The sequence below is a fragment of the Salvelinus alpinus genome, chromosome 22 (genome assembly GCF_045679555.1).
Source record: "Salvelinus alpinus chromosome 22, SLU_Salpinus.1, whole genome shotgun sequence".
NCBI lineage: Eukaryota > Metazoa > Chordata > Actinopteri > Salmoniformes > Salmonidae > Salvelinus > Salvelinus alpinus.
In genome coordinates this window covers 20,162,964-20,175,979 of record NC_092107.1, presented here as the reverse complement: position 1 = coordinate 20,175,979, position 13,016 = coordinate 20,162,964, and the positions used below count along the sequence as shown (strand labels likewise).

The following is a 13,016-nucleotide window of genomic DNA, read 5'->3' as shown; positions in this document are numbered from 1 at the left end:
GCCCATAAACAATCCAGGCCACTATTTTTAGGGCACTCAAGAGTCCACATGTACCTGCCACTACCTTTCCTGCACACTCAAGTTCTCTCAGGATGTTTCTTGTACAATGCATTCGGAAAGTATTCAGACCCCTTGACTTTTTCCCAAAAAAACTTACGTTACAGCCTTATTCTAAAATATATTTTTTTTAAATACTCAATCTACACACACTACCCCATAATGACAAAGCGAAAGCATACCTTATTTGCTTAAGTATTCAGACTCTTTGCTATGAGACTCGAAATTGAGCTCCGGTGCATCCTGTTTCCAGAAGGACAACCATCTCTGCAGCACTCCATCAATCAGGCCTTTTAAGGTAGAGTGGCCAGACGGAAGCCAATCCTCAGTAAAAGCCACCTGACAGCCCGCTTGGCGTTTGCCACAAGGCACCTAAAGGACTCTCAGACCATGAGAAACAAGATTCTCATACTTTTTTGAATGCCAAGCGTCACGACTGGAGGAAATCTGGCACCATCCCTACGGTGAAGGATGGTGGTGGCAGCATCACGCTGTGTTTTTTTTTCAGGGGCAGAGACTAGGAGACTAGTCAGGATCGAGGGAAAGATGAACGAAGCAAAGTACAGATAGATCCTTGATGAAAACCTGGTCCAGAGCGCTCAGGACCTCAGACTGGGGCGAAGGTTCTCCTTCCAACAGGACAATGACCCTCAGCACACAGCCAAGACAATGCAGGAGTGGCTTCAGGACAAGTCTCTGAATGTCCTTGAGTAGCCCAGCCAGAGCCCAAACTTGAACCAGATCAAACATCTCTGGAGAGACCTGAAAATAGCTATGCAGCAATGCTCCCCATCCAACCTGACAGAGCTTGAGAGGATCTGCAGAGAAGAATGGGAGAAACTCCCCAAATACAGGTGTGCCAAGCTTGTAGCGTCATACCCAAGAAGACTCCAGGCTGTAATCGCTGCCAAAGGTGCTTCAACAAAGTACTGAGTAAAGGGTCTGAATACTTACGTAAATGTGATATGTCCCCCCCGCTCTTCCGTTTTTGCTTTGTCATTATGAGGTATTGTGTGTAGATTGATGAGGGGGGAAAAAACGAATTCACTCCGTTTTAGAATAAGGCTGTAACGTAACAAAATGTGGAAAAAGTCACTCCGTTTTAGAATAAGGCTGTAACGTAACAAAATGTGGAAAAAGTCAAGGGGTCTGAATACTCAGAGACTGATTGACAGGTTGACTGACCACTGCACAAATAGCTATCCTGATAGTACATGTACTTTCCAATAGTGTCCACTGTGGCCCTCAGTCTAGCTGCTGCCCTCCCTGTTGTTTTTAGCTGGATTACATGGCTGCCTGGCCTCGTCGCTTTAGCCCCTATGGAACAATGGGCCGCTCCACCGCCTGTGTCTACAGAGCTCAGCTCACACAGACGCTCCACTCAGGCCTGTCCTTGGTTCCCACAGAGAGAGAGAGCTCTACAATGCTCACAACCCCCCCCCCCCCCCCTTTCCCTCCCCCATACTCACTCATAGAAGTTTAAACGACGCTGACACAGCATGCTGTAACCACACGATACACACTCAATCACACACATCCACGTGCACTCAAACACATTCTTACACATACCCTACAGATGCCCCAGATTGGTGCAGTCAGCCACTACTTGACACCAACATAGGGTTTCCCACCATGCCTCTCAGGGGCAGAGATGGGTTGGAGACAATTAAAGGTCACCGGGGGAAACACGGTATGAATAGTTCGACGACAGGTTATTGGCAACTATTGGCTCAGCATCTGAGAAACGACGTGTTAAATCCAGTGTCGGAGTAGCTCTATATTGTGCCAGAATGTAATCGGAACAGGTGGAATTTAACCTGCGTTGTTTAGGGGTTTCTTTTCCCCCACGCCAAACCCTTGACTTCGTTAAGGTGACGCACTCTCTTGTCCCCTCCAGCTCCTCAGCAGTGTGTTGCAGTTTTAATGAAGCACAGTGCCTGTGGTCTCTCTGAATACATTGAATAAAATACAGCTCTCTCAGCACCTGAGATTATTATAGCCCCGCTGTCTGGAAACACCCCGAGTACCGGTCTCCCCTGTAGGGTTCACTCAGGTGCATGGCACAATGGGCAGTAAGAAGCTTTTAAAGATTGCAGATATGCACCTCCTGAAGACATTTGTCCTTTTTTTCAATGTCTGAAAAAAAACTTCCGGAGACATAGATGTGAGCAAGTTCTCTGCAAGTTAATGGACAATAAAGTACATCTCGTCTTACCTTTTTGTGTGTGTTTTACATCTCTATCACTCCCATGTCCTCTGTGTGTGTGTGTGTGTGTGTAGCTGGTGACGTTGCGGGGGTCCATCCTGGAGGATGCGGTGGCCTCCACAGGGAGGCACGGCACGGTGCGGGGTCTCCCCCTGAAGGAGGTGCTGGAGCAGGTGGTCCCAGAGCTCAGTGTGTCCTGCCTGCGCCTGGCTCTCAGCACGCCCAAGGTCACCGAGCAGCTCCTCAAACTGGACGAACAGGGGGTGAGTCAGCGGGCCATGGTCTCCGGCGCGAGTTATATGAGATCTCTGTGTCTTGTATCACCTCTATCACCTCCTATAGCTACAGTCATAAACGCTAGATGGGCGTGTCTCTGTTGGAGCCAGGGGCGCGGCAGCCGCGTGTGAATGCGGCCTGATATTTGTTTCTTCTCCGGTGTAGCTGAGTCAGAAGCACAAGGTGGGAGTGCTGCTGTGTCGGGCAGGGCAGAGCACCGAAGAGGAGATGTATAACAACGAAGAGGCCACGCCCGCCTTCTCCGCCTTCACGGACCAGCTAGGGGAGCAGGTGTGCCTCCGAGGCTTCACTAACTACGCCGCCCAGCTGGACACTAAGAGTACGTGTCTGTGTGTGTGGGACGGTAGGGTGTGTGTGTCGGTGTGTGTATGCATATGTGTTCGTCGGTGTTTGTGTCTTGTTCGTGTGTGAGGGGGGTGCGTAGTAGGGTGTGTGTGCAGGCGAATGTGCGTGCCCAATGTCAGCACAGTTTTCTGCATGCCTTCCTAATGGTTAAATGTAGTTTTTGCAGTCATATAATGATCGACTTAAGGCCCAGGTGTGAACACTGAGTAAAATGAGTGATTCCTGTCAAATGGTGCATGAATATAAAAACAGTGTTGCTACGTAACTGCCTATGAAGTCAACCGTTCAGAAAGAGTCTCGACGGACTCTGGTTTTTGATGTGGTGTTTCTTTTATTTGTTGAGTTCATGCCCTGGTGCTGAACTGGGACAGGATAACAGGAACGTTGACCGTGTGTTTGCTTGTGCGTATGTTTGTGTGTTGCCCTCTCTCGGTTTCCCCCAGCTGACTCGACGGGAACCCACTCCCTGTACACCACCTACCAGGGCTATGAGGTCATGTTCCACGTGTCCACCATGCTGCCCTACATGCCCAACAACCCACAGCAGGTGAGACCAACACACACACAGCATGGTCTACCACAGCCCACCCCAAACACCTTCAACTCCCCTTCTATCTAGTATTGTTGTCTGGTCAATCCCACAGGTGTAGTTACAGAGGTCAGGCACTCTTCCAGATGCCTAAAGGGTGCTCAGGGTGGCGTGGCCGATGTCACTAATCCTTTGGACGTCCGTCTGAGTGTCGCCGTTGAGTGTCATAGCTCAGATTCAGAAGACACATGGCGGACAGAGACAGGACGGGTTAACTCTCTTGTGTTTGTGTATGCGGTTTTGTTACAGCTCTGTTCTATAGTTTGTCTGGCTCGGACATGGACAATTGCAGCTGCTCATGAAATAGAACTTCTCTCTCCCTCTCTTTTAGAGTGGTGTTCCTCTTCAATTCTGTGTCTGTAGTATTTTTATGGAGTCTTTGTTCCCTTTGAACGGTCTTTTCAGTCCTCTCTCTCTCTCTCTCTCTCTCTCCTTCTCTCTTCTCTATCTCTCTCCTCTCTTTCTCTCTCCTCTCTTTCTCTATCTCTCTCCTCTCTCTTTCTCTCTCTCTCTCTGTCTCCTCTCTTTCTCTATCTCTCTCCTCTCTTTCTCTCTCTCCTCTCTTTCTCTCTCCTCTCTCTCTCTCTCTCTCTCTCTCTCTCTCTCCTTCTCTCTTCTCTATCTCTATCTCTCTCCTCTCTCTCTCTCCTCTCTCTCTGTCTCCTCTCTTTCTCTATCTCTCTCCTCTCTTTCTCTCTCCCTCTCTCTCTCTCTCTCTCTCTCTCTCTCTCTCTCATATATATAACTGGATCGAAGCTGGGTGGGGCTCAGGCTCTAGGTTTCCCTTTCTGCTCTAAATTAAGCTGCCTTCCGACATATCCCTCAGGGCGTTGTGTTAACGGTGTGTGCGAGGGAACTGTGTGTCCGTTGTTAAGCTAGGCATTTCTTGTGTGCGCGTGTATGTTTAAATAGTTTGCCCAAGTGTTTGCATGAGAACTTAATGTGGGTGAATGTACAAGGTCATATAAACCCCACGAGTGTACTTATATTTGTAATGTGCTGCTAACGGTATCTATGTTCATTGAATACATGCCAGCTGTACAGTAACTGTTGCTAGCACATACACCACATGACCAAAAGTATGTGGACACCTGGATGGGCATTAATATGGAGTTGGTCCCCCCTTTGCTGTTATACCAGCCTCCACTGTTCTGGGAAGGCATTCCACTAGATGTTGGAACGTTGCTGCTGGGACAAGCTTCCATTCAGCCACAAGAGCATTAGTGAGGTTGGGCACTGATGCTGGGCGATTAGGTCTGGCTCGCAGTCAGCGTTCCAATTCATCCCAAAGGTGTTCAATGGGGTTTAGGTCAGGGCTCTGTGCAGGCCAGTCAAGTTCTTCCACACCGATCTCGACAAATCATTTCTGTATGGACCTCGCTTTGTGCATTGGGGCATTGCTGAAACAGGAAAGGGGCTTCCCCAAACTGTTGCCACAAAGTTGGAAGCACAGAATTGTCTAGAATGTCATTGTATGCTGTAGCATTAAGATTTCCCTTCACTGGAACTAAGGGGCCCCATTCCATTATTCCTCATCCACCAAACTTTACAGTTGGCAATATGCATTCGGGCAGGTAGTTTTATAGCATCTGCCAAACCCAGATTTGTCTGTCGGACTGCCAGATTGTGAAGCATGATTCATCACTCCAGAGAACGCATTTCCACTGCTCCAGAATGTCCAATGGCGGCGAGCTTTACACCACTCCAGCAGACGCCTGGCATTGCTCATAATAATCTATGTCTTGCGTGCGGCTGCTCGGCCATGGAAAACCATTTCATGAAGCTCCCGACCAACAGTTCTTGTGCTGACGTTGCTTCCAGAGGCAGTTTTGAACTCTAAGTTGCGTCTTGCAACCGAGGACAGGCGATTTTTACATGCTTCAGCACTCGGCGGTCCAGTTCTGTGAGCTTGTGTGGTCTACCACTTTGCGGCTGAGCCGTTGTTCCTCTTAGATGTTTCCACCTCACAATAACAGCACTTACAGTTGACCGGGGAAGAAATTTGACTAACTAACTTGTTGGAAAGGTGGCATCCTATGACGGTGCCACGTTGAAAGTGACTGAGCACTTCAGTAAGGCCATTCTACTGCCAATGTTTGGAGATTGCCTGACGCTGTGCTCGATTTTATACACCTATCAGGAACGGGTGTGGCTGAAATGGCCGAATCCACTAATTTGAAGGGCTGTCCACATTAGTTTGTATATATAGTGGATACTTGCTAATAGTTGCTAATACATGCTAACTGTTGCTAACAGCAACATTTTTGTAAGTCAAGGGGTCTGAATACTTCGGAATGCACTGTATGTGAATTGGTAGGTTATGAAAACTCTGTTTCAGCTATATCAACAGACTCCAAGGCTATCACTGTTAATGACAATTGGTTCTCAGTTGACCCGCCTGGTTGATTAAATAATGAGTGCGATGAATAAAATATAAACGATGTATGAAAGGGTACGCCAAAGACTGTACAGTATGAAGATCGGTAGTCAGCAGAAACTGCTTCTACAATAGAAATCCCCAATCACACTTGAAGGCGACGTCATGGCGACGTTAGCTAGCATAGCTCATGTGCAAAAACCCTCCGTCGGGTCTAACGGTCATGCCTTGCCAAATTACGCATGTGCAGTCTGTCAAATGAAAGTCACTCCTTCGATATTAAAAAAAATCATACCTGTCATTTTCACAAGGTTGTAATAATGACAGGTTCAGCTACTTAATAAGACATTTGCTCAAATCTAGGTTTTGCCTTTAGAATTCGAGAAAATGAACAACTAAGGACGACTTCTTCACCTCTCCCATTGTCTGCCAAACCCTGGTCTGTTTAGTCGGCTTCCAGACGCATTCCCAGAAGTATCGCGACGTTGCGCCTCTGGGTTCGAAACCTCTGTGGTTACGCTACATGTGTACGTGTGCCTGACTGCGCTACTTTTATAGGCGTGTGGGTGTGTAGATGGTACAATGGCAGAGAATGGATGAATATTCAGCACACTGACTCCATCCAGAGGCGCAAAGGCAACAGCAGCAACATTTTAACTTCCGCCACGCCACCTCTAGGTGTCAGTGTTGATCACCGATAAACCCTCACTCAGAGAGGAGAGGGCGAGATCTGTTAGAAAGTCAGGTAGTCGATATAGAGTAATGCTATGTGCCAGAGAGAGGAGGAGAGTCAAAAAGAGAGCAAGAGAAGAGGTGAATGTGACTAAGGGCAAGGACCTAGAGAGGAGAGGAGGATCTCTAGTACATCTGGACCCCAGGGGCCCCTGGCAGAACGTGTGTCTCAGGCATACAGAGCTCCTTTGTGTGTGTGAGCTTTATGCTGTCTTATATAATTGACACTTTCACACTGCTACACCGCAATAGACACAGGGTGGATTCTGTCACTGTGTGACTGACATTCACACCAGTGGAGGCTGGTGACTTGAAAAATGGAGTAGGATGGGAGACGGTATAGGCGCGGAACGCATGGAGACGACAAAGTGTTTTTCAAAAATCGTCAAAGACTAATTATTTGAACCTAAAGCATTTAATAAATACATTTATTGTACAATGTTATGGGGAATGGGAGGGCTACTTAGTGTTGGAAAGGGATCACAGCAGTGATTGAATGAGGGTATGAGGCATGAGTTGAGGTGTAGAGAGGCTTGACCAGTGCAGGACAGGGGTTGAGGTGTTCATACTGTAGGCTTCAGTGCAGGACAGGCTCATCGTGGATGGATGGTGTTAGAGAAGAGCTCAGCTCCTCCACTGAGGGCAGGACAGGATTTGACTGGGAAGACAAAAAAACAAATCACACAACACACTACACAGTTAGACAAAAGAGCTAAGAATTAGTTATTCCAAGCAAAGACTAAAGTCATTGTGTAATAATGTGATTGTGTTTGTGATTGATTCTACATACAGTAATGAGAGAAAATTGATAGGGTTACTCAGTGCTTGGAGAGGAAACGTTCAATGTGACAGTGGATGAGCGGGCACATGAGACGTGGCTTCAGTTGACAATGGCAGTGGAGTGGAGTCATCACCTCTTAATCAGGGAACAGGAAGGGACTTAGCTGTAAATACAAATAGCAGATACATCCCATTACAGCTGCGCCATCGTAAGTTTGGACAACGAGTTTCTCTATGAACTTAAACTCAGACATCTCAAGATTCATAAAGTCAAACAGACTGCGCATCTCGCCCACTTGACACATCAAAGTAGCCCAAGAAACGTTCCTGACTAAAGCCCTGATCATCCACATACCTGACTATAACTGACAACTGAAAACTGACAACTTTCCCTCTGGGGCCTGGAGTTTTTCCTTATGTTAACCTAACCAGGAAAACTCTGGACCCTATAAGGCATTGACAGTGATTAATTGTAAAATGGTTTTATATGGGCTATGATGGGAGCAGTTCTTCCTAATCAGGTTACACAGTTTTTAAAAACCTCCTGAAAAAACCTCCTGGCCCTGGGGGGGGGGGGTGAACCCCATGTCAAACTGCAGCTACCTTATATTTGTTCATATTAATTATATTTAGACCATATTAAGAGGGGGATTTCCTCTACACAGACACAGAGACAACAACTGATGGACAATAGAACTCACAGGTCTGAGCTTGCTTTATGCATGTTTGCGTCATGCAGCCTATGTAACTGTAGGCCTTATAAAACATTTACTCACATCTGTCATCACTATTATGTTGATTGATTCATTGTGGATTAAAAACGTATAGGCAGTCTAGCCAGCCCGGTTTTGAATAATAACTACATTTGATCACATTCACATTTTCTTCTGGCACACAAATGGACTATAAATACATAACGTTATCCAATTAGTTTACCCTGACCAGATGGACTGGGCGCGTAGGCTGTATGCAGCTGCTCTTATTAGCAGACTACAGTTGATCAGACTGAAAAATAGTCTAGTTTTCATCCCATACAGCGTGTCAGATTTCAAAATTTTAGGTGAAGTTTAGGCTGCCGCAACATTTATGTCATTTGTTTTTTCTTGTGTCTGTCTGGAGTGATTATGTGCTTTCATCTTTGCTAAATAAATTCCGGAGGAAACTGGAAAGCCTACTTGAGCGCACGTGAAAAAATGTGCTTCGTTGAGCTCTCTTGAATCTAAATTTTTATGGATGATGCGATGGAAGCTATCATATCATTCGGAATTGTTTTTCGACATCCTAGAAAAGACAGTTGAAAAAAGACAGCAAGTAAAGCGTCGTAACGTGCAATTACCCCTGCAGGCTCCTTGAAGTTGCCCTTGGCGGAACTTTCCCTCTCGTCGTGTCCTCTATCGATGCAGCTTTTTCCCAGAAGCTTGAATCTGATATGGGCATTTCTATGCTTCCTGCTTTTGTTTTGCCGTTTAGCTGAACGATCGATGTTCTTCAGGTCACTGTACCCACCTTTCACCCAATGCTCAGACTTGCCAGAAAGCAGGCAAGGCCGGCAATACAGGCGGCTTGATGATGAAAGGCTCCCTGTTAATCAGCTATAGTTTTGATACCAGTTGGGTCTCCTTCTTCATGAAACTGATCTCAGGCAGAGGTCCACCCTCGCATTTAATTCACACTTTTTCTGTGTACCCCAGAGAATGAAAGGGGTTCTTCAACAAAAAGTCCACAACGTTTTCGGGCAGCATTGGCCATTCTTCCATTCTGGTGTAGATAACTGCACTCTAGCTGGAAGCTAGCTAGCTACTGAAGTTATCAAGGCTAACTTTCAAACATTTTAAATAAATTGCACTAACTGGACACAAATAAAGTTCTAAAACCAAGAAAACTATTTATAATATACCTCTTCCATCTCCTGTAATTTGAAACAACGAATTTGAATTGAGTAGTATCCCAAAAATGTATCACTTTTAACTCTTAATCTCTATCCAACAATGTCACCAAGCTTCTCAACACATAGAACCCCCATAATGCTCTTTGGCACAATCCCAATAGATAGAATTAGGATCAGAGAATGAACCTAATGTTATGATTGGATGGACAACATATCAGTCAACTGCAAAAGCTTTGACTGGTTGGAGAATGTCCTCCAGAAGTGGTCATAATTACCATGTATGTCTATGGAAGGGGGTGAGGCCTACGAGCCTCCTAGGTTTTGTATTGAAGTCAGTGTAGCCAGAGGTGGACGGAAGCTAGCTGTCCTCCGGCTACACCATGGTGCTACACCAGACAGTGCTGTTGAAGTTAAATATATTCATATCTAAAAAGGATAACTTTCTTTAATGTAAAAAAAAAAATATGAAATTTCACTGAAGAGCCTCCACTGATTCACATAGTCAATCAAATTGTCAATGGGTACACTAATTGGGAGAAAAATGTAGCATTACATGAAGATCTGTTTGTTTGCCTGAGCACTTCTCTCACTGCCTATATCTGCATCCCAATCTCAGACCTACATTGGCATACACTGGGACCAATATGTATCTCTCTCGCTCTGTCTCTCGCGGACTTTTCCCTAACAATATACTGGTGCGATAGTGAGTCAAGTGAGCTCATAGTGCCAATTCTGGCTTACTCATGTTCATTTGTACTTGTTCTGTCTCCCCCGCTCACTCTCCTCCCTCCCTCTGCTTCGGTCTGTCTCTCCCTCTGCCAACTCTGTGTCCTTACCTCCGCACTCGCTCACACTCCTTTCTGTCTCCCTCTTTCACACGTTCCTTTTTGCTGCTCTCTCACACCCCCCTCCCCCTCCCCCTCTGCTTTTTCTCCCTCAGCTCCTGAGGAAGAGGCACATAGGGAACGACATCGTCACAATAATCTTCCAGGAGCCGGGAGCGCTGCCCTTCACCCCTCAGAACATCCGCTCCCACTTCCAGCACGTGTTCGTCATCGTCCGCGTGCACAACCCCTGCTCCGATGGCACCTGCTACAGGTAGGGGGGGGACACCAACTCTCACCATGGCATCCATTATGCTGCTGTTATTGGTCGGTTTGTTGATGGTTGTTTTTTTCTCTCCCCAGTGTGGCTGTGACCCGTATGAAGGACGTGCCTCCCTTCGGCCCGCCCATCCCCAGCGGGGTGACGTTCCGTGACCCTGAAGCCTTCCGCAACTTCCTCTTGGCCAAGGTGATCAATGCAGAGAGCGCCGCGCACAAGTCTGAGAAGTTCCACACCATGGCCACTCGCACGCGACAGGAGTACCTCAGAGACTTAGCCGAGAACTGTGTGAGCAGTACGCCGCTCGACTCCGCGGGTAAACTCAACAACCTCATCTCGCTGGCGTCGAAGAAGAGAGAGCGGGCGCGGGCGAGGGAGGGGGCAGAGTTAAGAGCGGCCGGAGCGGTGGCGTGGAGGGTGCTGGCCCAGGACTTCAGTGGCGGCGGGACGGAGATCTCCTGCGCTCTGGGTGTGTCGGCAGAGTACATCCTCCTGGCAGACTGCAACACCAAGGAAGTGGTGTTCAACTGCTTCTGCGTCGACGTGATCGGCTGGACGCCGGAGAGGTTGGTGCTGAAGATCTTCTACGGGAGAGGAGACCACATCGCCGTCAGAGTGCCCGAGGGCTTTGCTCAGGACATCAGGGAGGTGGTGCAGAGGTTAAAGGTGAGCGGGCAGAGGTCATAGAGCTGGGGAAGGTTTACCACATGTATGGTGGTGTAAGAGGCACAGGGGCAGGGAGGAGTTCAACTGGATTTTGGATTTGTTTTTGTAGAAGAAATAGCCTTTCCCTACATTGTTGCGGAAGAGAATTAAAAGTTTGCTAAAGCAGACAGACAGCCACCCAGGCTAAGGTGACCGTGATTCTTGCCAAGGGGAGGTTCAAAACTGATTCTGAAACAAAAATCCCATGTTTGGCTGTTTTGTGTAATTATGTATTTAATGATGCATTTAAAACCACCAGCCTTTTGAAGCCTTTTTATTTGCTTAAAGCGCCTAGGCTCTCCTCCCTCCCTCTCTCCCCAGGCGCTGACGGTGGGCTGTGAGACGGTGGATATGACTCTGAGAAGGAACGGCCTGGGACAGCTGGGGTTCCACGTCAGGCTGGACGGCACCGTGGCTGAGGTACATTTCCATTCCTTCAACAACAACAAAAAAGCTGTAAAGTCATGTAAAATCCATAAACATTTACCGTGAAATTATATTACAATTATTATTTACATCTTTTTTTTTTTTTAAACCTGCTTTAGGTGGAGGAGTACGGCTTCGCCTGGCAGGCAGGGCTGAGGCAGGGCAGCCGGTTGGTGGAGATCTGCAAGGTTGCCGCGGTAACCCTGACACACGAGCAGATGATCGACCTACTGAGGACGTCTGTCACCGTTAAAGTGGTGATCATACCGCCCTACGAGGAGGGAGGGCCCCGCAGGTCAGTGTGTGGGTGGGTGGGTGGGTGTGTTTGTGCCCATGTGTTTGAGTGTGTGTGCGTTTTGTGTGTCTGTGTGTGAAAATGAATGTGTTTGTGTCAAAGCATCATCCTGCCTCTAAGGGTGTGTTGCAGAGAGAGAAGATTCACAACACACAGCACCACCAACAGAGCTGAGATATGCTGGCCAGACGTCTCTGTTCTGAGGAGAGTTTTGAGTGGGAGTGTGTGAAAGAGAGGCGAGAGGCACATGGTCTGAACATGTGTGAATTCCTGGACGTGGTGAAAGAGGAGAGGGAAAGAAAGAGACGGATAGAACGAAGTAACAATCAATGGAATGAATACACAATTTCCTTTCCAGCTTTCTTATTCCCCTTCTCGCTGTCTGCCCGTATTGCCTGTGTTTTTCACGTGCCTCTCACTCTGTATCTCTCTTGTTATCTCCCCTTCCCCCATCTCTTTTTTTGGCTCCGTTCCTCTCAACCTTTCATCTGAGTATGGGCCTTGAGTACAGTGGGATAATGAGGCTCTATTAAATACTGTGGGGTTGAATGTTACTGAGATGCATACGCACTGACTACACACAGTGGGACTAGTCTCTACTCGATATATAGCCCAGCTTGGGTGTGTCCCGAATGGCACCCTTTCCCCTATTTAGTGCACGACTTTTGAATGGGGCCCATAGGGCTCTGGTTAAAAGTGGTGCACTATATAGGGAATAGGGTGCCATTTTGGACACGGCCCCCCCGAGTGTGCTGCTCCGTAGTCGGGGTCACATGGATCAAGATGTCTGTTCTTGATTGAGTTGGGGGTTGCTAAATACAGTAATTGTGCTGCCGGGGCTGTGTGATGGCAGAGTGGTTGGACTTCTTTAATGTGTAAGGCAGTTTAATTGCATGACTTAAACCCATTTGATACACACACACACACACACACACACTTGCACACACACATGCTCACTCCTCTACACACACTACATAATTAGTCTTGTATTTCACTCTTTCTGTTCCGCTCTCTCTTTTTCACCTCACACCCAACCCCCCCCCTCTCTCTCTATCACACTCGTTTTCTACAGTGTGCCAGGAAAACAGATTGCATGAGATTAAGGCCTGGAATCTGCAGGAAGAGGGAAAATAAATAAATATATAGGGGCGATTAATTAAAACGGCATGCTCTGTTTGAATGAAAAGGGTAGAAAAGGAGGGAGGAGGGAGAGAG

General features: G+C 47.3%; 1 protein-coding gene and 1 long non-coding RNA gene across 7 annotated transcripts in view; one reads left to right on the top strand and one right to left on the bottom strand.

The window, feature by feature from the left end:
- LOC139549236 (signal-induced proliferation-associated 1-like protein 3) overlaps positions 1–13,016 on the top strand; it is a 97,885-nt gene that overhangs the window by 59,843 nt on the left and 25,026 nt on the right. For all 5 annotated transcript variants that reach the window (XM_071359479.1, XM_071359478.1, XM_071359477.1 and 2 more), the window contains 7 exons: positions 2,338–2,526; positions 2,705–2,879; positions 3,349–3,452; positions 10,212–10,369; positions 10,459–11,041; positions 11,402–11,500; positions 11,626–11,801. In XM_071359479.1, coding sequence (XP_071215580.1) covers positions 2,338–2,526; positions 2,705–2,879; positions 3,349–3,452; positions 10,212–10,369; positions 10,459–11,041; positions 11,402–11,500; positions 11,626–11,801 — 1,484 coding nt within the window. The remainder of the gene's footprint in view (positions 1–2,337; positions 2,527–2,704; positions 2,880–3,348; positions 3,453–10,211; positions 10,370–10,458; positions 11,042–11,401; positions 11,501–11,625; positions 11,802–13,016) is intronic.
- LOC139549237 (uncharacterized) lies at positions 7,000–9,148 on the bottom strand. Of its 2 annotated transcripts, none has more exons than XR_011669852.1 (3): positions 8,720–9,148; positions 7,394–7,547; positions 7,000–7,261 (listed from the first exon to the last, which is right to left on the bottom strand). It is a non-coding gene; the product is annotated as an uncharacterized lncRNA (long non-coding RNA). The 2 variants fall into 2 exon arrangements; XR_011669851.1 differs by having other exon boundaries at positions 7,422–7,547; positions 8,720–9,137.